Raw genomic sequence first — 27,822 nt, 5'->3', positions numbered from 1 at the left:
AGCTTTTCGGTCACCACAACTTTAAACTGAGCATTTCACATCAACCCACTGTGAATGATTGTGGAAAACTGTGGAATTCCACTTTTAAACAGATGGAAATGTCGGTTTGAATGTGTGTGGGGGTGCACATGTAAAGGGGCAAATATGAAGGTCAGTGTTTCTTTGATTTTCATTTAGTGACATTTAAGGGTGTGAACAGATGTGGCCAGTCTAATCGTTAATACACCCACATACTGTCATGTCTGGTGCGCAGGGTCACAGGCTTCACTAGCGAAGAAATTCTTTGTTAATGATATATATTCTCTGTCTTTAGAGTTGTTGCATGGAAATAAGATGTTGGATATGCATTTCCTAATCCAAAGCAGAGCAGAAGAAACACTGAGGTTTTATTTGGCCTGGCTTAGCAAGCACATTTATACCATGCAATGCTGCATTGTTTGGGCCACAGTTGAACCCAGGTGGCCACTAAGATCTGTTAATGTTATTATGATATTGCAGTGGTCAGTAAATGTTAGTTTTTTATATGTAACAGTTTCACATTTATTTGCAGTGTATAATCAGACAGTAATCTAAAAATAACCCTTCAGATATGTCCAATAACTAAATTAAAATAAAATAAAATAAGTGGCAGAAATCATATCGTTGTTTTATAATATGGATGATGCCCCTGTTACAAAATCCAGGCCTCTATGGGAAAAATTAGCAGCAGTTTCCAAAACCACTGCTTTTGATTTTGAGACTCTTGAGAGTCTTTGTGTTGCCTGAGTTTTGATGTTATAATAAATGTGTGTGACTTGTACGTACAAATGTAAAAGCCTCTCTTCTTCTCCCATGCTGACCCACTGGACAGACCACATAAAAGAACGTAAGTGCTTGCACTTTTTACATATATACAGGGGTGGGACAATGAAACTGAAACACCTGTCATTGTAGTGTGGGAGGTTTCATGGCTAAATTGGAGCAGCCTGGTGGACAATCTTCATTAATTGCACATTGCACCAGTAAGACCATGTGTATCCACTGGTTCAAACATTGTGTCCTGAAGGCGGTGTCGTGTATCAGGACGACAACGCACCAATACACACAGCAAGACTGGTGAAAGATTGGTTTGATGAACATGAAAGTGAAGTTGAACATCTCCCATGGCCTGCACAGTCACCAGATCTAAATATTATTGAGCCACTTTGGGGTGTTTTGGAGGAGCGAGTCAGGACACGTTTTCCTCCACCAGCATCACGTAGAGACCTGGCCACTATCCTGCAAGAAGAATGGCTTCAAATCCCTCTGACCACTGTGCAGGACTTGTATATGTCATTCCCAAGACGAACTGACGCTGTATTGGCCGCAAAAGGAGGCCCTACACCATACTCATAAATTATTGTGGTCTATAACCAGGGGTTTCAGGTTCATTGTCCAACCCCTGTATATCATATATATATTTTAAATATATATATATTTTAGTATCTGTGGCTGTAGTTAAATAAGGGGTAACATAAGGCTGTTATTGAGTTGCAGACAACATTGCTAGTGGTTTCAACCACTAAAACTGTAGGTAATATTACCTCATCAAATCGATCAGAATGGTATTGTTTCAACAGAGTTATGGATGACTGCCAACAGCATATTAAATAGATTTGAAATTCTGTATTTAAATTAAATTATCTCTAATTTCCAATGTCCTTGTTCATGTCCCTCTCCCTCTCCGCTCTCCAGCGCTTCCGCTCTCTCCCTGACTCTTTCTCAGTTTTTCTGCTTTGTTCACTTCTCCTTGGATTTCCTACCCATTTACATAGCCTCAGATGCATAAGCCTTTTTCTGTTCTGTTTATAAAGATTAAAATGCATAAGCTGCCTTACAAAGCAAATTTCATATTCAAAAGCAGCTTGAGTGTTTATCTGATCTGCATTTGCTTGATGCTATGGTAGTGTCAACGTAAACCCTTTGGAGTTGAACATAAAATTGATTTTAAATTGCTTTTTGTAAGAGCATGCTGTATTCATACCACTTCTGATTATATTCATTTAATTTGGGTCTTGTTTAGATCCATTGTGTCACAAAGGAGGATTCCACAAGGTTTCTTATTTTATGCCTAATTTCAAATGTTGAATCATTCATTCAGAGTGTTTTAATGTGAAATGTGTCATTTGAGAGAATTGTATCAAGTCAGAAATACACTGGTGGATTTAGATAACAAAGTGGCTATATTTACATTAAAACCCCTGCTTCCTAACACACACACTATAAAGAAACCAGTGGGTAGGTTTCTCTAAAATGCATCATTCCAATGTCAAATCTTTCTAAAGTGTAATGATTGAATTAAAAAAAAATGGTGGGATCCTACATTAAAAGCAATCCTCAGTCATATTCCGTAGGTCTTTCCCTTTCTGTCCTTGTACGCCACTGGCCTCATTTTCTTTCTTTTTTTTCTGTGTATTCCCTTTCCCTATCTTTCTGCAGCTTTTTCCTTGTGAGCTGCTCATGCATGAAATGTCACACACTTACAGAACGTCTCATGTTCACCTAATCTGAATTCACTGCTCCTTCAGCTCAGGCTCACTGGGGACAAGCTCAAGATACAAGAGACATTCTTTTATTGGAAACATCAATGGCAGTATTTTTATAACTCTGTGCGTGTGTGGGTGTTTATGTGCATATGTGGATATCTGCTTGTAAAACAGATAAGTGTGTAACTGTTTTAATGATGTATTGGAAAAGTCAAAATGTGTAAAATTTAAAAAAAATCTTCCTACATTTAGTGAACTCTATAAAACTATATAAAAACCTATAACGTTTAAGTCTTCTCCTCCAAGCGTGAGGCATTGGCCAATAAAGTTCCATTAGCAGCTGTATGAAAATTAGCACTGGCTCACTTCATATGTCTTAAAGAAAGCATGTATTTTAATTCTCTGTTTAATCCTGGTAGCACCATATGATATATATATATATATACTAGAATTTTACAGGGTTCTTTCACAGTCTTTCGCTGTCAATAATCAAAACCAGACCTGTTTTTTATTTCAGATCACTTTTCTTCCTAGACTGGTTCCTATCAACATTACACTATGTTTTGTCTTAAAATAAAAGGAATGTAATATGTGATTACAGCTGTGAAGAAGCAAGACATGTTACATTTAAAACAGTCAAGTTCTAATTAAACTTGGGTTTATAGTATACAGGGGTTAGAAAATGAAACTGAAACACCTGTCATTGTAGTGTGGGAGGTTTCATGGCTAAATTGGATCTTCATTAACTGCACATTGCACCAGTAAGACCATGTGCATCCAATGGTTCAAACATTGTTTCCTGAAGGCGGTGCCGTGTATCAGGACGACAATGCACCAATACACACAGCAAGACTGGTGAAAGACTGGTTTGATGAACATGAAAGTAAAGTTGAACATCTCCCATGGCCTGCACAGTCACCAGATCTAAATATTATTGAGCCACTTTGGGGTGTTTTGGAGGAGCGAGTCAGGAAACGTTTTCCTCCACCAGCATCACGTAGTGACCTGGCCACTATCCTGCAAGAAGAATGGCTTCAAATCCCTCTGACCACTGTGCAGGACTTGTGTATGTCATTCCCAAGACGAACTGACGCTGTATTGGCTGCAAAAGGAGGCCCTACACCATACTAATAAATTAATGTGGTCTAAAACCAGGTGTTTCAGGTTCATTGTCCAACCCCTGTATCTCTGAAGTGTGCATGCGTGCATGTGTGTGTGTGACGGGGTTCTCTTTCAGTGGTGAGGTTTATCATTGGTCTATTTTCAGTTTCAGGCAATAAGATGATTACTGTAAAAGTGATTGAGGGTCACTCACTCTCTCTACCACTGCGTCTGAAGCATCACATTTATGAAGGATTTACTCTCGGCACGCACTTCAGCACAAATTGAAAAGGATTGGATAAACATTTTTTCTCTCTTCATTGGCTTACTATCTTGCCCTATCTTCTGTGCCTCTTCCCTGTTCTCTGCAGTCAGAAAGCCCCCAGTGATCACTGTCCAACCAGAGTCTATCACCGCCTTCTCGTCTGATGACATCATCCTCAACTGTGAGGCCACTGGGAATCCCCCTCCCACGTCAGTATCCATAGCAACTAATTTCATATTATAATCCAGATCTCCAGATCTACGCCAGGAGCTAATTCCCTTATTTTTTTGCTTGTGTGTTTGAGCATCATGGCCCTAGAATAGTCCGAATGTTTTGGTAGGGCAGCCACAAAAAATAGTTTAAATCTGCTTATAGTAAAAATTAAAAACTGATGGGCGGCACGGTGGTGCAGCAGGAAGTGTCGCAGTCACACAGCTCCAGGGACCTGGAGGTTGTGGGTTCGATTCCCGCTCCGGGTGACTGTCTGTGAGGAGTGTGGTGTGTTCTCCCTGTGTCCGCGTGGGTTTCCTCCGGGTGCTCCGGTTTCCTCCCACAGTCCAAAAACACACGTTGGTAGGTGGATTGGTGACTCAAAAGTGTCCGTAGGTGTGAGTGAATGTGTGTGTGTGTCTGTGTTGCCCTGTGAAGGATTGGCGCCCCCTCCAGGGTGTGTTCCTGCCTTGCGCCCAATGATTCCAGGTAGGCTCTGGACCCACCACGACCCTGAACTGGATAAGCGCTTACAGATAATGAATGAATGAATGAAAAAACTGATGGGATTATGCTCCACACAGTCATTGTTTCTCTGCGGTAGATTACTCAGAAACAGTAGATTACGGTGTGTGTACAATGTTATTGCTGTATAACATCTCTTCATGATCCCCCTTAGGTTTCGATGGGTCAAGGATGGGGTGGAGTTTGACCCGTCCAGTAATTCTGCCATAGTGTCGTCCCCTGATTCTGGGAGCTTCACAGCTAAAGATGGAGCCATCCACCATTTCCAGGGCACCTACAGCTGTTATGTCTCCAACGAACTGGGCACAGCAGTATCCAGAGAAGTGCAGATTATCACTGAAGGTATGACACTAATATACAACTAATATATAAACTAAAAGTAAGGACATGAAGAAAGAGCAGAGAAACAACTATGCATAAGACAGAGTGAAGACAGACTTGAGAATTGAAGACAAGAGCCTAAATAGGAGATTAATACTAAACAAACAGAAGACAAAAATAACATATTCTCAATAGGGACACAAGAGGAAGATAAGGAAAGGACGAAGCACCAAGACAAACCGAAAAACAAGAAACAGGTCAATGGAATTGAAAACGTAATAAATTTAGGAAGGAAACTAGTACAAACAAGAAGGGAACTAAAATAAAGTGCTAATTATACAAAGAACAAGCTAAGAAGGAATGATAAGGAGGAAAAGCAAAAACACCAGGGGAGAACACAGATTTCGAACACACATAAACTATGGTGAACTTGAACTAAGACAATAAAAACCATGAAGGAATGGAGTACACAAGGAAACAAACCTTGAAGGGAATCTAAGAAGATAAACAACATGGAGAGAGTCACCATTAAGGAAAAGCAAAGTGAATGACCAAGAAAAGATTTTTTTAAAACGGTTTTCCTGTGCGTTTTGGCCTCCCGTCCACACAAAAATGGAAAATTAAAATTCAAATAGCTGCTCATTCCCTATATAGTGAAGTACATAGAATATAAATCCTCTGTTTCTCTCATTCTTCCTGGTGTTTTGATGTCTCTCTTTAAGAGGTATTATTGCCCCCTATTGGACTGACATGATAATGCAACGTTTTCTCATTCAAGTGGAATATCCGGATACGTGAGGATGGGGCCTAAATGAACTTCAGACAATAAGGAACACCTGTAATAGGTGACGTAACCAAAGTGGGAGTGGCAAAAGACATGTAAAGAGCAGAGATGAAGACAAGCGTGAAGATAAACAGAAAACAGAGGAGGAAAACAAAACCAGACAGAGAAAAGAGATTGAGCCTCAGAGAAGGAGTGGCCAATTCTGACAGCATCATGCTAATGTCTGGAAAGCGTTTACATCATTTGTTTTGACAGCCTCCAGCCCCAGAGATTAAAAAACTAACTTTACACATCAAACAATGAAGGTCTTGGCCTTGCCTTTGGGGTAGTGTAATTGTGTAATCCTTGTGCTAAACTACCTTCCAGGCTTTATATGTTTAGCATACCACAAGAAAATTCTCAAAGACTCTCACAGCAAATGCACCAATGATTCAGCTCCATTAAAGTCAAGTGTAACAGGGAAAACATACAAGTCACTTTAAAGGCCGGTCACATAACTGTATATTTGTGGCTGTCTTCAGCTTCAATAAAGTGCAAGTCCTGAACTGCTTAGTTGTTGAATATAACTCTTGTCCTCGGGTTCGTTGTGGATTTTGTGTTTAGCGTTCATTTACATAAAACATGGGCCAGCAACAGTTGTTATGCGCCACTAGCAATCTACCTGTTCCCTTTGATGCTCGGCTCTGACCTCACCCCAGTTGCCGTGACAACAGTTACCCCAGAAACCAGGTTGAGTTGATGCGGTGTAAGTGTTTCAGCAGGGATAAGCCCTCCTGGGACTAATGTGTGCTGGAAGTGAGAGCACTCAGCATGAACATGGCTAACAATAGCTACCAGTCTAACAACCTCATTTAAATGGGCCAGAAGCAGCAGGTGCAGCCAGCGCCTTTTTAAATATGTGCTTTATTACATACTTAGGATTCATCCTTTTCAGATACTTTTCAGCAGTTGGTGTCTATTGCTTTTGTTGCTTTTGCTGGTGGTGTGATATCGGATGTCTTTTTCCCATCTTATGGGGCAATTACCCATTAACCTGTTAGAAATTTAGAAGTAAATATTCAGGGGTAGGTGCCGTACTGTGCAATATTTAGAGACCAACGTTATTTATTTCCAATTTGAACATGCTTCAAACGCAAGTTGTTAATTTTTCAGCCTCAGGCAAAAACAACAGAAGAAATAAATATTACAGTTAGCACAGGAGCAGAAAATTTAAACAAAATTTAAATAAATATCCCCAGGTGAGTAAGCCAAAGGCGACAGTGGCAAGGAAAATCTCCCTTGAAGCTGGAGGAAGAACTTTGGAAGGAACCCAGACTCACAAGGGGGACCCATCTTCCTCTGGTCAAACGCATTATACACAGTATATTTTTAATATAAAAACTGCAGGTAGAAGCAGCCTTGTGGAGGACTTTAGTAAAGGTCTGTGCTGAATCAGTCACATCATATATCCAGAGCTGGATGTGGTATAAAGGTATGGATACTGGGAGTGGAGGTCAGATAACGGGTCTCGAGGCAGGTGAGCAGGAGCCTCCAGCAGTCCTTCATCAGCGTCCCCCGTACAGGAGGGCAGTCATTAACATGAAGGCCATAGAGAGGTGGCAATAGTTTAGTTTGTACTTATGGACTATAGTGAATATAAACATTGTCAGAGTGTGGTGAGTGACCTTGGCAGGTCAAACTACAACAGCCAGACTAAAAGGAGAGAACCAGCAGGTAACACAGACACAAGGGCAACCTGAAACACTGGCATCTTTCTGCTCCACCATCAACAAACCTGTGTAATCATGTGTGCAGTGGGATAATAGCACCAGCCTCAGTTTACCTCAGTTCCCTGTGTCAATGAACCCCTGGATCTACAGCCTTTATGTAATAAAAGGTTCATTACTAAAAGCTACACTAAACAAGTAAGTTTTCAACCTAGACTTAACGACTGAGACTGTGTCTGAGTCCCGAACATTAACTGGAAGATTATTCTAGAGTTGGGGGAGCTTTATATGGAAAGTCCTGTGAGCTAAGAGGATGTGATGGTTTGTAATAAAAATACGTTTTTTTGAAAATATTCAAGGGCAAGACCATGAAGTACGTTGTATATCAATAGAAGTATTTTATATCAGTATGAAATTTAATTGGAAGCCAGTGCAATGATAGAACTGAGCTGATATGATCACATTTTCTGGGTTTAGTTAGGACCCTGGTGGCAGAATTCTGAACTAGCTGAAGGTTTTTTTGGAAACTCCTGACAACACAGTAGTACAATCATTTAACCTGGACGTAATAAAAACATGCACTAATTGATCTGCATCATGAAGGGCTGGGGCATTTCTTAATTTAGCAATATTTCCAAGATGAAGAAAAGCTGTCCTAATAATGTTACCTATGTGTTTGTGAAATTATAGTACTTGATCAATTATGACGCCAGATCTGCTGTAACCTTAAGTCTGGCAGTTTACTTCTTCCAGCTTTTGGACCAAGAAGATAACCTCTGTTTTGTCAGAGGTTGGTTGAAGGAAATTATTCAACATCCAGTGTTTTACATCTTTACATCTTGTATTGAATGATATCAACTTTTATTTAAGGGCGGCACGATTGCAGTCACACAGCTCCAGGGACTTGGAGGTTGTGGGTTTGATTCTCGCTCCGGATGACTGTCTGTGAGGAGTGTGATGTGTTCTCCCCGTGTCTGCGTGGGTTTCCTCCGGGTGACTGTCTGTGAGGAGTGTGTTGTGTTCCCCCTGTGTCTGCGTGGGTTTCCTCCGGGTGACTGTCTGTGAGGAGTGTGGTGTGTTCTCCCCGTGTCTGCGTGGGTTTCCTCCGGGTGACTGTCTGTGAGGAGTGTGGTGTGTTCTCCCCGTGTCTGCGTGGGTTTCCTCCGGGTGACTTTCTGTGAGGAGTGTGTTGTGTTCTCCCTGTGTCTGCGTGGGTTTCCTCCGGGTGACTGTCTGTGAGGAGTGTGTTGTGTTCCCCCTGTGTCTGCGTGGGTTTCCTCTGGGTGACTGTCTGTGAGGAGTGTGGTGTGTTCTCCCCGTGTCTGCGTGGGTTTCCTCCGGGTGACTGTCTGTGAGGAGTGTGGTGTGTTCTCCCCGTGTCTGCGTGGGTTTCCTCCGGGTGACTTTCTGTGAGGAGTGTGTTGTGTTCTCCCTGTGTCTGCCTTGCGCCCAATGATTCCAGGTAGGCTCTGGACCCACCATGACCCTGAACTGGATAAGCGCTTATGTCTGGTGTGAATGAATGAATGAACTTTTATTTATTATTTTTATCTGCTTCATTTGAAGTGGATTTCAGTTTTTCAGAGAAACATACAAGAATACTTCTTCATAACCCCCAAAGTTCAGTTTCCCCCACATTTAGTGATACTGTGGTCTAGGCTCATTGCAGCTTGTCCATTGTCCCGTGGCTTCTTTTTAAAAATGTTCTTTTTTATGTTTCCCTTTTCTCAATAATGGCCTCTTGACAGCTAAGTGTACAGACATATCACTCTCATAAATTACTGGTGGCTGTAATGAGCAATAGCTTTTCTCTGTACTACCCACTGAAAATTAGGCTTTTTTTTCAGATACCCCTGCTGTACAGAAGGAGAAGAAGGAAAAGAAATTGGTGGAAGAAGGAAATCCTATTATCCTCCACTGCAACCCTCCTGAAAGTTCGGCCACTCCCTTAATTCACTGGATGGACAAGAGTGAGTCAGCAGAGCTCTATGCTCTTCTATCGATGCTTTTCTGCATCTCAGCTCCTGAAGAAACACAGCTATAACATGCCTACGATACATTTTCTGATTTCCTGTTGTAAATAAGTTCATATTTCTTCTGAAAGGACAAATTTAAAATAACATTTTCTACACATTTTATCAAACATTTATTCATATATTGTAAACAAAAAATATATTTACTTTTTAAAATAGTAAATAAACAGTACATTAAAATTGGAAGTGGTGTGTTTCCTGTAGAGGATCTGAACATATTTTTATTAGAACAATCTAAACACACTTCTGTCTGCTCTCTTTTGTTCCTTCCCAGGACTTCGGCACATCCAACAGAGTGAGCGTGTGACTCAGGGCCGTGATGGAAACCTCTACTTCTCCCATGTCACCACCGAGGACAGCAGGAGTGATTACACCTGCAACATTCAGTTCCTGGGTGCCCGCATCATTGTGGCCAAAGAGCCAATCACCTTGAATGTCAACCCCTGTAAGTTTGAGCAGTGCCAGACATGATGTTGTTACCAGTCATAGAACCTTTTTCTGGGCCTAGAACTCTGTTTGGTAAAAGTGTAGTGTACTGAACTGGTCATAAATATCTCATTATGATTTTATTATATAGCTGTATAGAGATTGTTTTTTTTTCTATAAAATAAACTCCAGATGTTTTGAATGGATGATACGTCAGGGATTTGAAGTTGCACTTTGTAATTTCAGAATAAATACATTAAATGGTTCAGCTCTACTGAAGCAGTCTGGTGCTTCATTAAAGCTGTAAATGTCTGGGAAGACTGGGAGAAATGTGCATATGCCAGCTGTGTTTTAAAGTGACATGTCTTTGATGAAGAGTAGCACGATGCTGCTCCACCTGGACCTCAGGCAGCGTGTGTGTGTGTGTGTGTGTCTGTGTGTGCTTGTTTCAAGTCTGCAGGGGACACACCGCTTGACAAGCCTTTATCTTCTGTTGGTTTATGGGTGATATATTAATTGTGTGCATTTTTGTTTTTTTTCTTTCCTCTCATTTTCTACCTTTCTTCTCCTGCTACTCTCTGTCTGTAGCTAATTCAGTGGTGAGGAACAGACGACCACAGATGATGAGACCCAAAGGTCCCCACAGCACTTATCTGGTGCTGAGAGGCCAGAGCCTCGATCTGGAGTGTATCGTTCAGGGCCTGTGAGTGTCTGTGTGCATGAATCTTTGCGATTACTGGATTCCTATGATTTTTTTATAAGAAAACAGAGCTACAAGAAAACTCCAGGTTTAAATTTTTAATCTATAATGGAATCAAATTTTAGTGTAAAATGTTGCTTATAACTTACATACATGAATTACACCTGGAAGATTATTATTATTATTACATATGTACCTATAATTACATATAAATTCAATCAAATATATATTTGTGTAAAATTTGCCATTAAATTTATAAAGACACATGCATTTTTTAATTAAAGGAAAGCGTAAATAGACAAAAATGGGTTTCTCTCTCTCTCTCTCTCTCTCTCTCTCTCTCTCTCTTTCTCTCTCAGTCCCACTCCCTCTATCCAGTGGGTGCGGAAGGATGGAGCTATGTCTGAATCTCGTACGTCCCGAGAGAATTTTGACAGGCTGCTGCGCTTCACTAACATCTCAGAAAGTGACGGAGGAGAGTACCAGTGCACGGCCAACAATACACAGGGCAACGCCGCACACACCTACACCATCACTGTGGAAGGTACAATCCCCTCTGCCTCTCAGACACATTAAACCTCTGATTACAGTGGACTGAACTAGCCCACTTACTCAGCCGAGCATTAAATTGTTAGGCGTCTGGGCAAGGAGGACTCGATGAAGCCCTGCATCCACGGTGTGCCAAGCCTGGTAAAACTAATTATCAACTGCCTCCAAAAAGATATCCTCTAATTAGTAGTTCTGGAGAGTGCCACTGACTTGAAGAGCCACAGGTTTTGCCTAATAAGCTTTAGCTTTTTGTGAATGCAGTGAAATTATATAAACATTCATTTGTGCAGAGTAGAATATAGTTGTTAGAAGAGCTGTGCTTTGGAATATTTATGTGTGTGTGTGTTTGTGTTACACTAGCTGCTCCATATTGGATTAAAGAGCCAGAAAGTGAGCTGTATGCCCCTGGAGAGACAGTGAGATTGGTCTGTCAAGCAGATGGCATCCCAACCCCCCAAGTTACCTGGAGCATCAATGGAAATCCTCTATCAGGTAGCTGCAATTTTTGTATGTATGTGTGTGTGTGTGTGTGTGTATATGAGTTTATGTGGATGCTGTAGAATGCCAAGCATACAAGCACTGTCCTCATCAGTAGTATACAGTGGCCCCCAAATGTATTTGAACGTGAGTGGCATATTTAAATGTTTAAGTTCGTTAAGTTAAGGAACAAAATGTATGGGCGGCATGGTGGTGCAGCAGGTAGTGTCGCACTCACACAGCTCCAGGGACCTGGAGATTGTGGGTTTGAACCCTGCTCCGGGTGACTGTCTGTGAGGAGTTTGGTGTGTTTTCCCCGTGTCTGCGTGGGTTTCCTCCGGGTGCTCCGGTTTCCTCTCATGGTCCAAAAACACAGGTTGGTAGGTGGATTGCATACTCAAAAGTGTCCATAGATGTGAGTGTGTGTGAGTGAACGTGTCACCCTGTGAAGGACTGGCGCCCCCTCCAGGGTGTGTTTCCGCCTTGCGCCCAATGATTCCAGATGGCTCCGGATCCACCACGACCTTGAACTGGAATCCACCACGACCTTGAATTCAGGATTATCAAGTCAAAATAATTGTATTTTGACAGACCTATGTTGAACAAACCATGTCAAGACTGTAATTCCTTTCTGGCAATTTGTTCTTTCAAAACGGGTTTCAGAATGTTATCATTTCTTTGCAGATGTCTGCAGGTTTACATCTAGATTGTCTACTAAGTTTACACTTCTAAGTTTATGATCTCATTACAAAAAAAGCTTACTGAACCACTGTACACTCTAGACTTTCAGGTTTCCACCTCTGTGTTTACAGCGATCTTAATGATGTCTTTTTGAATTCCTCTCTAGGTTTTCTTCACACAAATATTTAATTTTTTAGATGTAATTAGGAACAACTTAAACATACTTCATTACAGTGTTCATACACTTTTTGAACAACTGGGTTCAATGCATATATTACCTTACATTTAAATGGCTTGTATCACCCTCTGTCATATTCAACACAATATCCCACAGGGAACACTATTCTGTGCTTCACATCAAACACTAACGATAGCTGTGCCATGCACCTTTTCCACTTTTGTTGATATCATTGTATTCTAATTTGGTGCACTGTCTTTAAGGCAGACTAGTGTTTGAGTTTTAGCAGGAACTCCAATAGGAGTCTATACCAATAAGAGTCCTGGCAAAACACTCCTAACACTGCATTAGTCTACATCTGACAAGAAAACAGTTAAACTGTAGAACTGTCAAAAGCCATGAATGTAAAGATAAAACTGAAAGGAAAATCTAAAAACTAATGGCTGTATCATTTTTTGGCTATATCCTTGTAGTAATGATAATTCGATTTTTTTGCTGATGTCTTTCTTTAGAGGAGTAAACTGTGCTCTAATACTGTAGCTTTTGTGTAGATGTAGATCCTGACACCAGGCGTACGGTGAAGGGTGGTTCACTCATTCTGAAAGACGTGAAGCAAACTGACACTGCAGTGTACCAGTGCAAAGCCTCCAACAAACACGGCACCATCCTCGTCAACACCTACGTCTTCATCATTGGTAAGATACTACACGTACATGTAGTTACAGCTTGTTTAAGAACACATCTATAATATCTATAATAAAAGTAACTGGTTTGTATTCTGTAGTGCAACATTACTTCCTCAATCATACCTCTTTGATTGTTTTTATATTTACCTTCATCAGTGTCCTCTCACTTAAATAACCACTTATCTACAGGCTAACACATACAACCAAAATAAATGAGTGTACCTTTTTCCTCTAACAGAATCATACAGAAAGCAGTGATTCTACTTTTATTATAATATATTCATCAGTGATAGTTAAGATTTACTCTCTCATACATGTGTGAAGACTGGTGTCTGATTCTGTATGCGTCTTTGTTTCAGAGCTCCCTCCTCAGATCCTGACAGAGGACAAATTGATGTACAGCGTAACAGAGGGACAGACGGCCGAGCTGCTGTGCAAGACATTTGGCTCCCCCCGGCCCAGGGTCACATGGTGAGAGAGTCTCAAGCTGATATTCCTCCAGCTCAGCCATCAGGACTGAGAGTAGAGAGAGCCATAGAAACAGTGGGGTTTAGAGGGAGGTGGCAATGGCATTTGGAAACTGGCAAGTGAACGGTTAAAATGAACGGTAATGTTTCACGTAATGAATTAAAAGCAAGGCGAGATTATTTCTGAATAGGACATTGTGTACTATTCCATGAAATGCATTTTATATGAATATATTTAAAATACTTATTCGATTTTGAGCTGTTGTGTCTATAAAATATATGTTAAAATGGGACGTACACACTGAGTTACTTCATCTGACATGAACAAATAACATCAGTTCTCACTGATCCCTGGTTTATTTGCACAAGTAGTAACACCTTTATCAGCATTTCTTGCTGATCTGTGTTTACCAAATTGGTGTCTGAACCGTAGTTCCTGTGATTCTGAAGAACTGATTACAGTGATCCCTCGTTTTTCGCCGTGGATGCGTTCCAAGACCACCCGCGAAAAATGAATTTCCGTGAAGTAGAGGAAAGATATATATTTTTAATGTATTTAACGAGTATTTTGACTTTTAAAACACTCCCTGTTACTGTTAACAACCCACCCTTTGCATTAAACAGTCGTTCTATAATGTTTTTCAGCTGGAACTACATGTGATATCCTACCAGTTTCTTTAATAGAGTCATTCCTAAGCTGTGAGTAAATTTCACTCAGATGTGGACATGAACAACACATGTGCTGTACGTAAGAAATACTTGTAAATGATATATTTTGTCACCTACAGGCCGAGTCTAATACATGTAAATAATAAAAAAAGAAATACGATTGGCTATTCATCTTTCACGGTTTTCCTAGATTTTCCCTCAATATCCGCGATATAGCGGCCATAAGCCCCCTTGAAAAAACCCGTGAAGTAGCGAGGGATTACTGTAATTACCAGATATGTGATTCAGTAACTGGGAAACAGGATAAAAATGAGTGAATTTGTACTCTGCAGCTCTGATACCATTTAGTTTCGCTACAAATTTTGTTCAAATCTTATTTTGTGTTGTTGTTTGTGTGGTTTTTCTTAAAGGTCAGACTTAAAAATGGATATACTAAATTTAATTTGCTGAAGTTTGGATTTTAAATATGTATTCAGTGTTTCGCTTTAGCAAACTCAGATGAGGTATTGTCCTTGTCAGAGAAAAAAGCGTTTTTGTTGATCTCTTCATCATGAAATTCTTGAAAATATGGACTTCTGTTCTGACAGCAGTAAAACTTACCATTAGGGAAAACAATACATTTTCTCATGTATTGCTTATGCATGTATAAATATGACATTTCCAGGCTGGACAATGATGGAGAATCTTTGTTGCTGAACCCGAGAATGACACCGCAAACCAACGGCATGCTGCAGATCAACAACACGTCGCACGACGACGCAGGCACCTACACCTGCTCAGTTGACCAAGCCAAGATCTCAATCTCTGCTGAGCTGGCAGTGCTCAGTGAGTGATCACCAGAAACACATGCTCACACTGTCACACTCTCTCTCATTTCACACAAACACATGTCTGTACTGCAGGCGTTTATTCATTGAAGCAGCTATTTTTTTTCTGATTTTATTATTATGTATAATATCACATTTATGTTGCTATATAATAAATTTTCATTTGAAGTGTACCTTTCACCTATAGATCCCAAACCTGGCATTGTTACAATACCTAGCTTATATAGCATTAAAGTTACAAATATCAATACTGTAACAATCACACAATGATCGGTTGTGCATGGACTCACAGGGGACCAAATTTAATAATATATATAATGAATAATCCACTTTCTGTTTTATATTTCCTATGTGTAAATAAATTCTGCAGATTAGCATTTCACTTCAGTTGCCCAGAATCTTGCATATGACTGTATCTCCAGTCAGCAGGATATACACATATTGATTTTATAATCTTATGTTGTTTAACTAAATTCAGCACATATTCTTTTCTCATTTGTTCTCATTAAATAATTATTATTATATTACAACCCCTGGCAAAAATAATGGAATCCCCAGTCTCTGAGGATGTTCCTTCAGTTGTTTAGAGATCTGACAAAAAACTAAAGGCATTTCAAATGGCAACTTTCTGGCTTTAAAGAACACTAAAAGAAATCAAGAAAAATAATTGTGGGAGCCAGTAACAGTTAGATTTTTAGAACAAGCACAGGGAATAAATTATGGAATCACTCAATTCTGAGGAAAAAATTATGGAATCATGACAAACAAAATAACACTCCAACACACCACTAGTACTTTGTTGCACCACCTCTGGCTTTTATAACTGCTTGCAGTCTCCGAGGCATTGACTTAATGAGTGACAAACAGTACTCTTCATCAATCTGGCTCCAGCTTTCTCTGATTGCTGTTGCCAAATCAGCTTTGCAGGTTGGAGCCTTGTCATGGACCATTTTCTTTAACTTCCACCACAGATTTTCAATTGAATTGAGATCCTGTTTGCAGGCCGTGACAAACAACTTCAAACAAACATCCTCAGAGACCGGTGATTCCATAATTTTTGTCAGGGGTTGTACTTTTTTCTCATTAAATGATTCTCAGCCCATGCCTTTGCTCTCAGGCTAAAAGAATACATTAGACCAGTGCATAATGTTTTAATGAGTTTTGACAAGATTTGTAACAGTGAGAAAAAGCTTGTGTGAAGATTATAGTTATCAAATCAAAAGGTCTTTAAAAGAATCCACAATATATCTTGTGGATATTGGATTGAAATATGGTTTTTCAGCCCCATGATGCAACACAAATGGCAGCGCAATACACATGATCTACAAATAGTGAAATGGTGAGAATGCAGAATTTACAATATATACATTAGACTCTAGGAACAGGAGAAGATTTACACTTCATACACAATCTACACAAGACAGCAGTTGGTATAGTGTAGTGGGAAAATTGACATAACAAACTAGGTTTCGATTCCATTTTCTGCACTCTTGTACAACAATAACAATCCTTGGGCGAGACCAATAATGATATAATTGCTTACAATTGCTTACAAAATTATTTTAATTGTAATTAGCTCTGGATAATTACATCTGCCAAATAATGCCTAGAGATGGGTATTACATGGGTGCACGTGTTAAAGCACAGTAAAAGTGCAAACAAGTAAGCTGTAACTTTTAGGTGTACATATCTATTGAGGTGGTAAATAACTCCAACTTGAGTTAGTGTTCCATAGCAGTGTTTAAAGAGTGTGTGGTGATAGTTAAGGGATATGATTCTGATGGATGTTGGGAAGGGAATGTTGAATAACGGCTGTTCTCTCTTCCCAAATTGCTGTCAGACCGGACAGTGATTGTGGAAAAACCCCATAACCTACACGTCCAGAAGGGGAGGTCAGCCAGTTTTACCTGCCAGTACCAGATAGACAGCAATCTGGGGGCACCTCAGGTCCTGTGGAGGAAGAGCAAGAAGAAGCTGGATGAATTCTCAGACGAAGACAAGTAATATTGACTAAAATGATTTAGTGTCCTGATTACTAAATGATTTAGAGTCCTCACTTCACTGATATTATTGATGCCACACAGACATTTAGATGATAGGTTGTAAGATGCTTTTTATTTATTTACCTGTATTCTCCTGTATTCAATGTGCTAATAAATATTCGTATTTTTGCTTATTCATATTTCACTGTGGCGGCACGGTGGTGCCGCAGGTAGTGTCACAGACACACAGCTCCAGGGACCTGGAGGGTGTGGGTTAAAGTCCCACTCCGGGTGACTGTCTGTGAGGAGTTGGTGTGTTCTCCCTGTGTCTGCGTGGGTTTCCTCCGGGTGCTCCGGTTTCCTCCCACAGTCCAAAAACACATGCTGGTAGGTGAATTGGCAACTCAAAAGTGTCCATATGTGTGAGTGTGTGTCACACTGTGAAGGACTGGCTCCAGGGTGTGTTCCCGCCTTTAACCCAGAGATTCCGGGTAGACTCCGGACCAACCGCGACCCTGAATTGGAGAAGTGGTTACAGATAATGATTGAATGAATGAATATTTCATTGTTTAGATATATTGTCTCTTGGGTATCTCCCCACAGTTTATTAACAGTTAATTTACAGTTATTTTTTATTTTGTCATTATAAATGTTGTACTCTTATTCCTCTGTGCATTAAAATCTATATTTCATTATATTTGTTTTCAAGAATAAATTATAAAATAACTGAATTTATTATCATTTTATAGGAGTCTATGGAATTGTAAGGTTGGTGAACTAACAGCTTTGTTCTTGTCGCTCTGTTTCAGGTACATTATTGACAAGACTGAGCTCATTGTGAATGACGTCCAGGAAGAGGATGAGGGGGTTTATACCTGTGAGGTCATCACAAGTCTAGACATGGCTGAAGCTAGTGGCTCCCTCACTGTAGTTGGTATGACATTTAAAAATATATTGAGCACATTGATGTTCTGTGTGGACACATGACGGGTCTTTTAACTGATAATGTGGCATGCATTTGTTTATTCTAATTTTGACCTATGAAAAAGACAATGTCCACCTGGGAGAAATAACCTTTAAATATATGGATGTACTAACTTCAATATATGGATGTTAACTGTGAATCCTTCTGTGTGTTTTTCTCAGATCGGCCAGATGCACCAAAAGAGCTCAAGCTCTCTAAACCCAAAGAGCGGTCAATCACTCTATCCTGGACACCTGGAGATGACCACAAGAGCCCTATTTTAGGTAAATATTTAGTACATCAGTACATATGAGTAGTCTCCATACAAAAACAAACATACTCCCAGCTTAGAGGAACTCTTAACACAAAATGGAAAGTAGATTTAATTTCTGCATTTAATTGTGCTGTGTAAAACACCTTTGTGATATTCATGTTTATGTGTTTGTGTATAGAGTATGTGGTGGAGTTTCAGGAGACAGATGGCGAAGGCTGGGAGGAGCTTTCTCGTGTTTCAGGAAGCACTCATCTCACTACTGTCCCACTGAGACCCTTCCTTTCCTACCGCTTCCGGGTCATTGCCATCAACGGCATTGGCAAGAGTGACCCTAGCAAGTTTTCTGAGTCCTATTCCACACCTGCATCAAGTAAGTTTGCTAAATTACGTAATTTAGTTACGTAATTACACAAATTAAAAAATATTATTAAATACATACGTAGATAGTGAGCTTTGCAATGACTTGGAACCGGCTTTTAACTCAATCACTGACTCGCAGCCTCATGCATGTTTAGGAACTGCTCATCAAGGGCAGCTACTCAGTGCTTCACATTAATAATATCATGTTCTACATTATGCTAATTATCTCCAAATAAATCTGAAAAATTTGCTTTTTGCTCTGTGTGCACTTCTCAACCATGAATTCTACTTAAACGTATAGGACATTACCTCTCTAAACTTAAGAATCTGACATTTCTCTCAAGGGGTTTGTTTGAATGTTAAGGAATTGAATGATGTGGTGTACAACTTCTGGAATTTCTCTTTATTCCTAAGACTGTTTACCAGTTGTTTACTGTACGTTATTCGGAACTTCCATGACTGTAACTTAGCTATGGATTTACATTCATGTCCTCAGAATTTAAAGGGTTTATTTTGTGAAGCATTTAGACAACTACAGAGCTACTGAGTGAGTTTCTGTGCTGAATTTCCCCAAACTCCTAGTGGCACATTTTGAAACAGGTAGTTTTATGCTCAGTTTGCTGTAACGCTTATATCAAGCGACAGGCTTTTATTGCCATGTGAGAGCATTTGAACTGAGTTTTCTGTGTCGTCCTCAGAGCCAGACAGCAATCCTGAAGGAGTCCGTAGCGATTCTGTAAACCCAAACACACTCGTCATCACATGGACCGTAAGTGCTACAAATGCTTCAGTGCTCAACTGGTAGTGCAACTTTTGAATCATTTATCCCTACATGCTACGCTGAGCACAGGCCAAATAAATATACAAGAGCTGCAAGTGCTTAGACAATGCTGTGTGTTCAACCTGTTTTGATAGCCTGGTTATACATTTTAAAGTCATAGTTTGGCCCAAAATCGGTCTACTTTATCAAGATGAAAAAGGAGAAATCGGTCATTTATGCCACTTTTAACAACATTTTTACTTGAAGTCCCTGAACGAAACATCACCCCATTGACAGCGTTGTCCTCATAGGGGAAGTACACAGAGCCATCTTCACATATTTGTCCATTTTTATTATACAGTATGTTTAATTTGTGCTCTTTGTTGTATGTTCACAAAGGAAATGGACAGGAGGAGTTTCAATGGCCCAGGTTTCCATTATAATGTGATGTGGAGAAAGGTTTTAGGTGATGGACCATCTTGGAATACCAACTTCACCACCTCACCACCCATCGTTGTCACAGATGTGGGGGATTTTACAGCTTTTAACATCATGGTCCAGGCAATTAATGATGTGGGAGAGGGACCAGAGCCCAAGTCTGTTATTGGCTACTCAGGAGAGGACTGTGAGTATGGGGTTGCTTTTGCCCAGCTAGTTTGGTTTTAAATGAGTTTTTAGGATTGGGGATTTTCATTAATGCTTTTGGCAATACCTGATATACACATTTAAACCCATCCATCATGTTTGACACTTGACTACCTGACCTTCCTCAAATGTAGTTAATGAGCCCAGATGAATTGAAGATAGCCGAATCAGCACTGAATAAAATTCAGATAAAGAACACTGTGATATTCAGTTTGTTTAAATCATTAGCTGTAAGATCTTTAGATTTGACTAAATGTTAATTTGTTAATTTGTTTTTATACAATTCAGTCAAATTCTGATGAGTAAAAACCACACTGGTCAATGTGTAAATATCAGCTGCTCTGACTATACAGCCTCATCTGTTTATTTGCGCCAATGAATTATATAAAGACATCACTCATTGTGTTCTGTTTTCGTTTCTTCAAGATCCCCAAGAAGCTCCACTGAATGTAGGGGTTATTCTGCTCAACAGCACAACCATCACAGTGACTTGGGCCCCTGTGGACAGAGCAACTGTGAGAGGACACCTAATGGGCTACATGGTACTGGAGTGCTGCTATAAAATCCTTTACAGCCCCTCTTGAAAATAGCGTTGACTTCTGAGTCAGTGAGGCCCTCACTAATACTCACAGATAAAAGTTTAGTATGAGCCCTCAGATCTCCAGGGTTTTATAATCTCCACAAGATACATATCTGTGGATCCCTTTTCTTTCCTTTGGGAACACGAGTTTTTAACTCCTCACATGTGCAAACCCCAAGACAGATTTCTGAAAATTTCATTTTCTAAAAGATAAAAGCTTTCAAGCTCATTTTAGCTGCTGTTTTTCCCCACACTAATGAAATGTATCCTCTCAGCATGTGTGCTCTGGAAGAGCATGGAACTGATATTTTTTGTCTTCCTTTAGATTCACTTACAGAACTTCGGACCCCCTGGCAGACACCACCACCTGCCACCTGATGGTCCACCGGTGAGCAAGGTTAACGTGACAACGGCAGCTAATGAGGAGAAGAAGGTTCTGGGGGGTCTGCAACCGTTCTCCTATTACTCTCTCTCCGTCAGCGTCTTCAACAAAAAAGGGAACGGACCACAGTCAGATGAGCGAACCTTTGAAATGCCGGAGGGAGGTGAGGCCAAGAGAATTCAATATTTTGGAATTGTTTGAAAAAGTTCTAGATGTTCCATTCCTTCTCCCATACAATTTAAGTAATAGCATTTCAAACGTGAATGAAGACTCAACCATAAACATATTGTTATAGTAGCGAGTTGTTGTCTTCTCTGGCTTTGGTCAGGATTTCAGCCCAAACTTAATAGTTTGATCTGTATGTCAACAACAAGAAAAACAGTCAGAAACGAGGTCATTTATATATATATATATATATATATATCTGTCTCAGAGGCACAGTGGCATTTTGTTCCAGTATTAAATGTATATTCAGAAATGACAGAATAGACCACTTGGCTTTTTCCTGCCATAATCCTACCCAGTTTATAAGATAAAATGGTAATTCAAAATTCAAACATTGTCATGCTCTTTTGTCATTGTATGGTTACAGATGATTTTTATTTTATACCACAAACATTTAACTAAAAATGAAGTAGTTTGAAAATAGCAAGCGAAATCAATTATTTGTCACATCCAGGAAAAAGTGCTGCAATTACATGTGCATCAGTTTGTTCTGTTCTTGGGAATGATATTGCATCCAACATTAAATGTGAGTTTTGGAGTAGACAATTTAAAGATGGTGATTTCGATGTTAGCAATTGTGAATGTAGAGTTATTATTTATTTTTAGGTTTTTATTTTTAATAAAATTACCTAATATAAAGTTTATAAATGCTTTGTAACATGTGCTTTGTGATTTAAAATACATTCTGGTCTTTTCCTCAGCTCCTGGTCCACCCACCTCTCTGGATCTAGTCAGCCCCTCAGAGACGGAGATAACCCTGCACTGGACTCCACCTGCTCAACCCAATGGGATACTCACTGGTTACACATTGGAATATCATCAGTGTATGTGTACACGCTTATGCACTGTTACAGTAAAGCTCTTTAGTGGTAGAGATATGTGGTATTCTTCTGCTGCAATATTAGCCATACAGGGAAATGCTCTAGTGCTACAGCAGAAGGTAATAGAGGCTCTTTTTCTGTTAAATTCCACTGACACAAATCATTTACCGTAATCAGTGACTGATGTGGTATGGTTTCTAGTGTGAACACAGCATTTTAGACGTTTACGTTACGTTTTCCCACTATTTCTGCCTGTCTCTGGAATTTTTTTCTTGTTTTTTTTCTTCTCATTCATTCTGTTTATCTCTTATTCCTTTTCTCATCTTCAATATTGCAGTAGATATTGAGAACAGACCCATGCAAAAGGAGCAGATTGATGACCCCACAGAGTCTCAACTGACCCTTAAAAAGCTGGACCCTCACAGTCGGTATCGTTTCTACTTGAGTGGGCGCACTAAAGCTGGCGTGGGAACGCCCATCATTAAAGAGGGGGCTACAACTCTGGATGGAGGTACAGTGTTTATGAATCACAACTTAGAGCTCTGAATCCTCTGTGATGCTATTTTTATCAGCTGTGTTTGTGCTTCATATTTTTTAATTCAAATGAAACAATGGTAATCATTTTCATTTGGAAAACTCTGAAGAAATTGCAGAAGGAGAAGAATCATTGTAAACAGACAACTTTGGCTTCATAAATAATTTTTTTGTTTTGTGTTTGATGTTTTTGTGTTTGTTTTTGTGCAAATAGCTCCACCCAGCAACATTAGTTTATCTGTCGGAGAGACGTCAGTCAACTTATCCTGGGTTTCTCACGAGAGACAAAGAAATGTGGGCTTCCACATTAATTACATGAAGAAGAACGGTAAGAGCTTTAGTCAGAGAGATAATGGAGTTTTTATCTTTGTCTCATTTATATTGAATGACTTCCTACTGGAACAGAGACATCATCCTGTCTGTTAATCACATAATGTACCGGTGGAAATGTATGATTATGGTTTTTCAACATGTGTCTGTTATGTAATGTTATGGCAGTATATCTTTTAAAAAAAAACAATGTACAAATCAGATGAGAGTGTGGACTCCGGTAAAATATTATCACCCCAATGAGAGCCTACATGTTTAAGAAAAAAGTTCAGAAACACAGCATGATGAAAACTGTTGTCATGTACATCGCTGGGAACTTTACAGTGCAGGAGTAACTCAGTAAGCAAAAACACCCACTGAACCAGGAGAAAAACTAGAGGTTCCCATCAAAAGATGAGATATAAGAAAGATATAAAATAGAGAACTGGTGGTTGTGTGATTGTGATATCTCTGTGCTGTTTCCTAAGGTCTCTATGCATGTGTTTGTGCGTGTGCTTGTCTTGCCTAGACCGAAGAAGCTGGATGCAGTCAGAGAAAGTAAACAGCTCTCAGTCCTTCTACACCCTGAAGGGTCTCCAGCCCGGCTCTCAGTACCGCCTGCAACTCGTATTCAACAACGGCACCATGTGGAATGAAGAAATAAAGACAGCTGGGGCAGGTAACCCACACACATACAAATACATTTTTTGGGGTTCTGCAACATATACCTCCAGTAATGACAGGTTTAATCTTTAGATTAGGTTAATGTGTCATATTTTATTTTTTCAGGCATTATGCCAATGGCTTAACTTCCGACATTCCTGAAAGCATAGTCCACAGCAGAAATGCTTATTTTCTCTGTGCTTTTTTTGCACATAGACACTACTGTCAAATTTAAAGGAGCAATCTGTAATATTGACACCAAGGAACTATAATACAGTTTCAAAACAGTAGATTGAGCTGTCTTCCTGCTTCCTGCTCCACAGACGTGAAGTTCGAGCAGGTTGCCAGTTTGAGGAAAACTGAACGGTCAAGCAAGAGACGAATTTAAGAACGTAAGCCGTAATAGCTAAGAAGAATGAGCCATAATCAAGATATTTATACAGAAATGTGTATAAATGTGTCTATCTAAGCCATTTCCCTGTATTTACAAGCCTTTACTGTCCAAATCCACCTGAAATATTTCAACTAGACAAGGCTGGCGTTACCGATTTTCCCTTCCATCATAAATGTCTTTTAGGAGGCAGATCTTATCCACAATTTTCGTAGTCAAACATTTCTGACTTTATGTGTGTCTGTTTACGAGTCCTAATGGCGTTATCTGCCAGGTTCTTGTATTGGCTGTTCCACCTTAAGCGCTGAAGCTAGTGATATAGCATTTGAAGCAACTGTATTTATCCATTTAAATCACACTAACCAATTGTATTATTTAACTTAGCTTACGTTTCGGCAGGAGCATTGCCTGACGTAAAACAAGGACTACGGACGTGCAGACTGACCAATTAAATGTTCACAGAGAAGGTTATCGACCAATAACGGTAGCTCTACAGTCAGACCATCCAATCCGAAGATTTTAGGCTACTTCACCACGCCCCCTTCTCACTCAAGCGAACCAATCGGAGTAGGGGAGGGCGGGACTAGTTTGTGAACGAAACGCTTCTCGAAGTTCTATGTAAACTCTAGAAAAACAAAATCCCAGACGTTTGTCAATTTCTGCCCGGACATATTTTTTAAATCTAAAAAAGAGGACATGTCCGGGTAAAAGAGGAAGTCTTGACCCTAGCTAAAATTTGTTGTGTACTGTCAGGAGCGTGGGACGGACTGACTGAGGGCGGACGCATTCGCTAAAGCACAGATACCTTTAATTTACAAATAATAACAAAACAAAGAGACATTAACAAAAGACAAGAAACGGGGAGCCAAACAGGCTAAACGGGACACGAGGAGCAAATCAGGGCAAACGGGACAGACAGACTAAAGAACGAGACGACAGGAAATGAAACGACAACGAGGAAACTTACAGAGACAGACTTGATAACACGACTGACATGACAAAGAAGAGAGAACACGACAGACTTGACATAATACAGGAACAATGACCAACAAACAGAAAGTGCAGGAAGGGGACTTAAATACAAGACACTGACGAGACGCACCTGTGACAGATAACGAGGAGGACTGGTTAACAGATGACACGGACGAGGAGGCGGAGACAAGGACATAAACAAAACATAGCCATGTGCTAAAAGCACATGGCCGGGGACAACAGACATGACAGGACGAAGGCGTGACAGATGCCCCCCCCAAGAACGCGCAACTCCCGGGCGCGTACTCCTAAACCCCCCAGGAGCTGGCATAGGAGAGGGCACGGAAAACAAGACAGGACAACAAACCAACGGGTGACAGGACTCAGGACAGGACGGGAACAGACACAGGAGCTGGGGACACGACAGGACCGAATATACGAGACGGGACATGGGACATGACAGGAGACTGACAAAGGGGGGCAACAAGAGACGAGAACGGACTGGACAGGACAGGAGTGGACACATGGGAATTGACGGGAAACTGGACTGGAGACAAGACAGGGGACTGAACGTGGGACGGATACGGAGACTGGACACGTTTGGGGACAGAAGACTGGACATGGACAGGTGACAGAACAGGGGACTGGAATGGAGACGGGACTGATGACAGAACTGGGTGCTGGGAATGGACGGGAGCAGAGACTGGTGACGAGACAGGGGACAAGACACTGGACAGGATAGGAACATTAGACTGGACAGGGGTACGTGACTGGACAGAAGACAGGACAGGTGACATGACACTAGACTGGAACGGAGACGGGACTGGAGACTGGACAGGGGATTGGAAGGGAAACTGGACCGGAGACAAGACAGGTGACTGGACATTGGACGGATACGGGAACTGGACGTGAGACAAGACAGAGGGTTGAAACAGGGACTGGACAGGACTGACAGGGGACTGGACAGGAGACGGGACTTGAGACAGGACCGAGGGTTGGAACGGGGACTGGACAGGACTGACAGGGGACTGGACTGGACTTGGCAGGGGAACAGGTACAAGAACATTTACGGGGACTGACACAAACACAGTGACCGGGACTGGGACAGAGACAAAAGCTGACACGGGTACTGGGACAAGGACAGAGACAGGAACCAGGACAGGGACAGACAGGGGAATCAAAACAACAGGTGGGTGCCCAGGGCTGGCAAATGTCTGTGGGGCAGTCTGAGGAACCAGCCTGGGCACAGTTCTGGGGATCGGCCCCGAAGTCCTTCGGGCCGACCTACGGACATGGACAGGAGCGGCCGTAGCCACAGTCACGGGGACAGGAGAGGCCGGTGCCGCCATAGTCACGGGGACAGGAGAGGCCGGTGCCGCCATAGTCACGGGGACAGGAGAGGCCGGTGCCGCCATAGTCACGGGGACAGGAGAGGCCGGTGCCGCCATCGTCACGGGGACAGGAGAGGCCGGTGCCGCCATCGTCACGGGGACAGGAGAGGCCGGTGCCGCCATCACCGAGACAGGAGCGGCCGGTGCCGCCATCACCGAGACAGGAGCGGCCGGTGCCGCCATCACCGAGACAGGAGCGGCCGGTGCCGCCATCACGGAGACAGGAGCGGCGGGTGCCGCCATCACGGAGACAGGAGCGGCGGGTGCCGCCATCACGGAGACAGGAGCGGCGGGTGCCGCCATCACGGACACAGGAGCGGCGGGTGCCGCCATCACGGACACAGGAGCGGCGGGTGCCGCCATCACGGACACAGGAGCGGCGGGTGCCGCCATCACGGACACAGGAGCGGCGGGTGCCGCCATCACGGACACAGGAGAACGTGCGACGACGTCCACGGAGGCAGAGGAATCTGCGCCGTCGTCCACGGAGACTGGAGAACGTGCGACGACTTCCACGGAGGCAGAGGAGTCTGCGCCGTCGTCCACGGAGACTGGGGAACGTGCGACGACGTCCACGGAGGCAGAGGAGTCTGCGCCGTCGTCCACGGAGACTGGGGAACGTGCGACGACGTCCACGGAGGCAGAGGAGTCTGCGCCGTCGTCCACGGAGACTGGGGAACGTGCGACGACGACCACGGAGGCAGAGGAGTCTGCGCCGTCGTCCACGGAGACTGGAGAACGTGCGACGACGTCCACGGAGGCAGAGGAGTCTGCGCCGTCGTCCACGGAGACTGGAGAGGCGCGCGTCGCGCTCACGAAGACAGGAGAGGCTCGCGCCGCGCTCACGAAGACAGGAGAGGCTCGCGCCGCGCTCACGAAGACAGGAGAGGCTGGAGGTGCCGCGCTCTCGAGGACAGGAGTTTGTGCTGCTCGCCGGGCTCGCGCTGGAGCTGTAAAGGGTTTAGGGGGTTTCACAGGCGCACCCATTAAATCCCTCAGAGGTGCGCCTCTGTTAGCCCCAACTCCGTCGTCACGACGTTGGAGGCTAACAGCCCCTATCCTTAACGCCCCCCCAAAAATTTCCCCGGACCTAAGGGGGTAATCCACCGTCGAGGGGGGAACTCCAGCACGCTTCTTCCGCCGGCTCCTTCGACTCCCGCTGGCGCAACTACTCGATTCACGAGTCGACTCCTCAGGTTTAGGAATCGGAATAGCGCGAGGCAGGAGCTGGAGCCGGCAACTCCCGCTGTAGCAGTCCTTCTGTCCATAATTCGGCTCCTCTGAAGTCCTAGAGGCTACCATTGCACGAATTATGGACGCTTGGACTTCTCCTAGTCTCCGAAAGTAACTGTCTGTGCTAGCTGCGTCCTGGCGGTTGGTCATTCTGTCAGGAGCGTGGGACGGACTGACTGAGGGCGGACGCATTCGCTAAAGCACAGATACCTTTAATTTACAAATAA

General features: G+C 42.1%; 1 protein-coding gene across 2 annotated transcripts in view; it reads left to right on the top strand.

Annotated features, from left to right (window-relative positions):
• l1cama (L1 cell adhesion molecule, paralog a) overlaps nucleotides 1-27,822 on the top strand; it is a 75,645-nt gene that overhangs the window by 40,690 nt on the left and 7,133 nt on the right. For both annotated transcript variants that reach the window (XM_066670492.1, XM_066670491.1), the window contains 23 exons: nucleotides 851-865; nucleotides 3,977-4,079; nucleotides 4,760-4,947; nucleotides 9,264-9,386; nucleotides 9,724-9,894; nucleotides 10,464-10,578; nucleotides 10,935-11,119; nucleotides 11,485-11,616; nucleotides 13,012-13,155; nucleotides 13,506-13,617; nucleotides 14,947-15,107; nucleotides 16,950-17,109; nucleotides 17,901-18,025; nucleotides 18,238-18,339; nucleotides 18,508-18,699; nucleotides 19,388-19,458; nucleotides 19,849-20,074; nucleotides 20,521-20,636; nucleotides 21,000-21,219; nucleotides 21,983-22,105; nucleotides 22,440-22,613; nucleotides 22,851-22,964; nucleotides 23,475-23,624. In XM_066670492.1, the coding sequence (XP_066526589.1) occupies nucleotides 851-865; nucleotides 3,977-4,079; nucleotides 4,760-4,947; nucleotides 9,264-9,386; nucleotides 9,724-9,894; nucleotides 10,464-10,578; nucleotides 10,935-11,119; nucleotides 11,485-11,616; nucleotides 13,012-13,155; nucleotides 13,506-13,617; nucleotides 14,947-15,107; nucleotides 16,950-17,109; nucleotides 17,901-18,025; nucleotides 18,238-18,339; nucleotides 18,508-18,699; nucleotides 19,388-19,458; nucleotides 19,849-20,074; nucleotides 20,521-20,636; nucleotides 21,000-21,219; nucleotides 21,983-22,105; nucleotides 22,440-22,613; nucleotides 22,851-22,964; nucleotides 23,475-23,624 (3,222 nt within the window). The remainder of the gene's footprint in view (nucleotides 1-850; nucleotides 866-3,976; nucleotides 4,080-4,759; nucleotides 4,948-9,263; nucleotides 9,387-9,723; nucleotides 9,895-10,463; nucleotides 10,579-10,934; nucleotides 11,120-11,484; nucleotides 11,617-13,011; nucleotides 13,156-13,505; nucleotides 13,618-14,946; nucleotides 15,108-16,949; nucleotides 17,110-17,900; nucleotides 18,026-18,237; nucleotides 18,340-18,507; nucleotides 18,700-19,387; nucleotides 19,459-19,848; nucleotides 20,075-20,520; nucleotides 20,637-20,999; nucleotides 21,220-21,982; nucleotides 22,106-22,439; nucleotides 22,614-22,850; nucleotides 22,965-23,474; nucleotides 23,625-27,822) is intronic.

This window comes from Hoplias malabaricus, chromosome 5, assembly GCF_029633855.1.
Source record: "Hoplias malabaricus isolate fHopMal1 chromosome 5, fHopMal1.hap1, whole genome shotgun sequence".
NCBI lineage: Eukaryota > Metazoa > Chordata > Actinopteri > Characiformes > Erythrinidae > Hoplias > Hoplias malabaricus.
The sequence above is the reverse complement of the archived record's forward strand: the minus strand, read 5'-3'. Positions and strand labels throughout refer to the sequence as shown.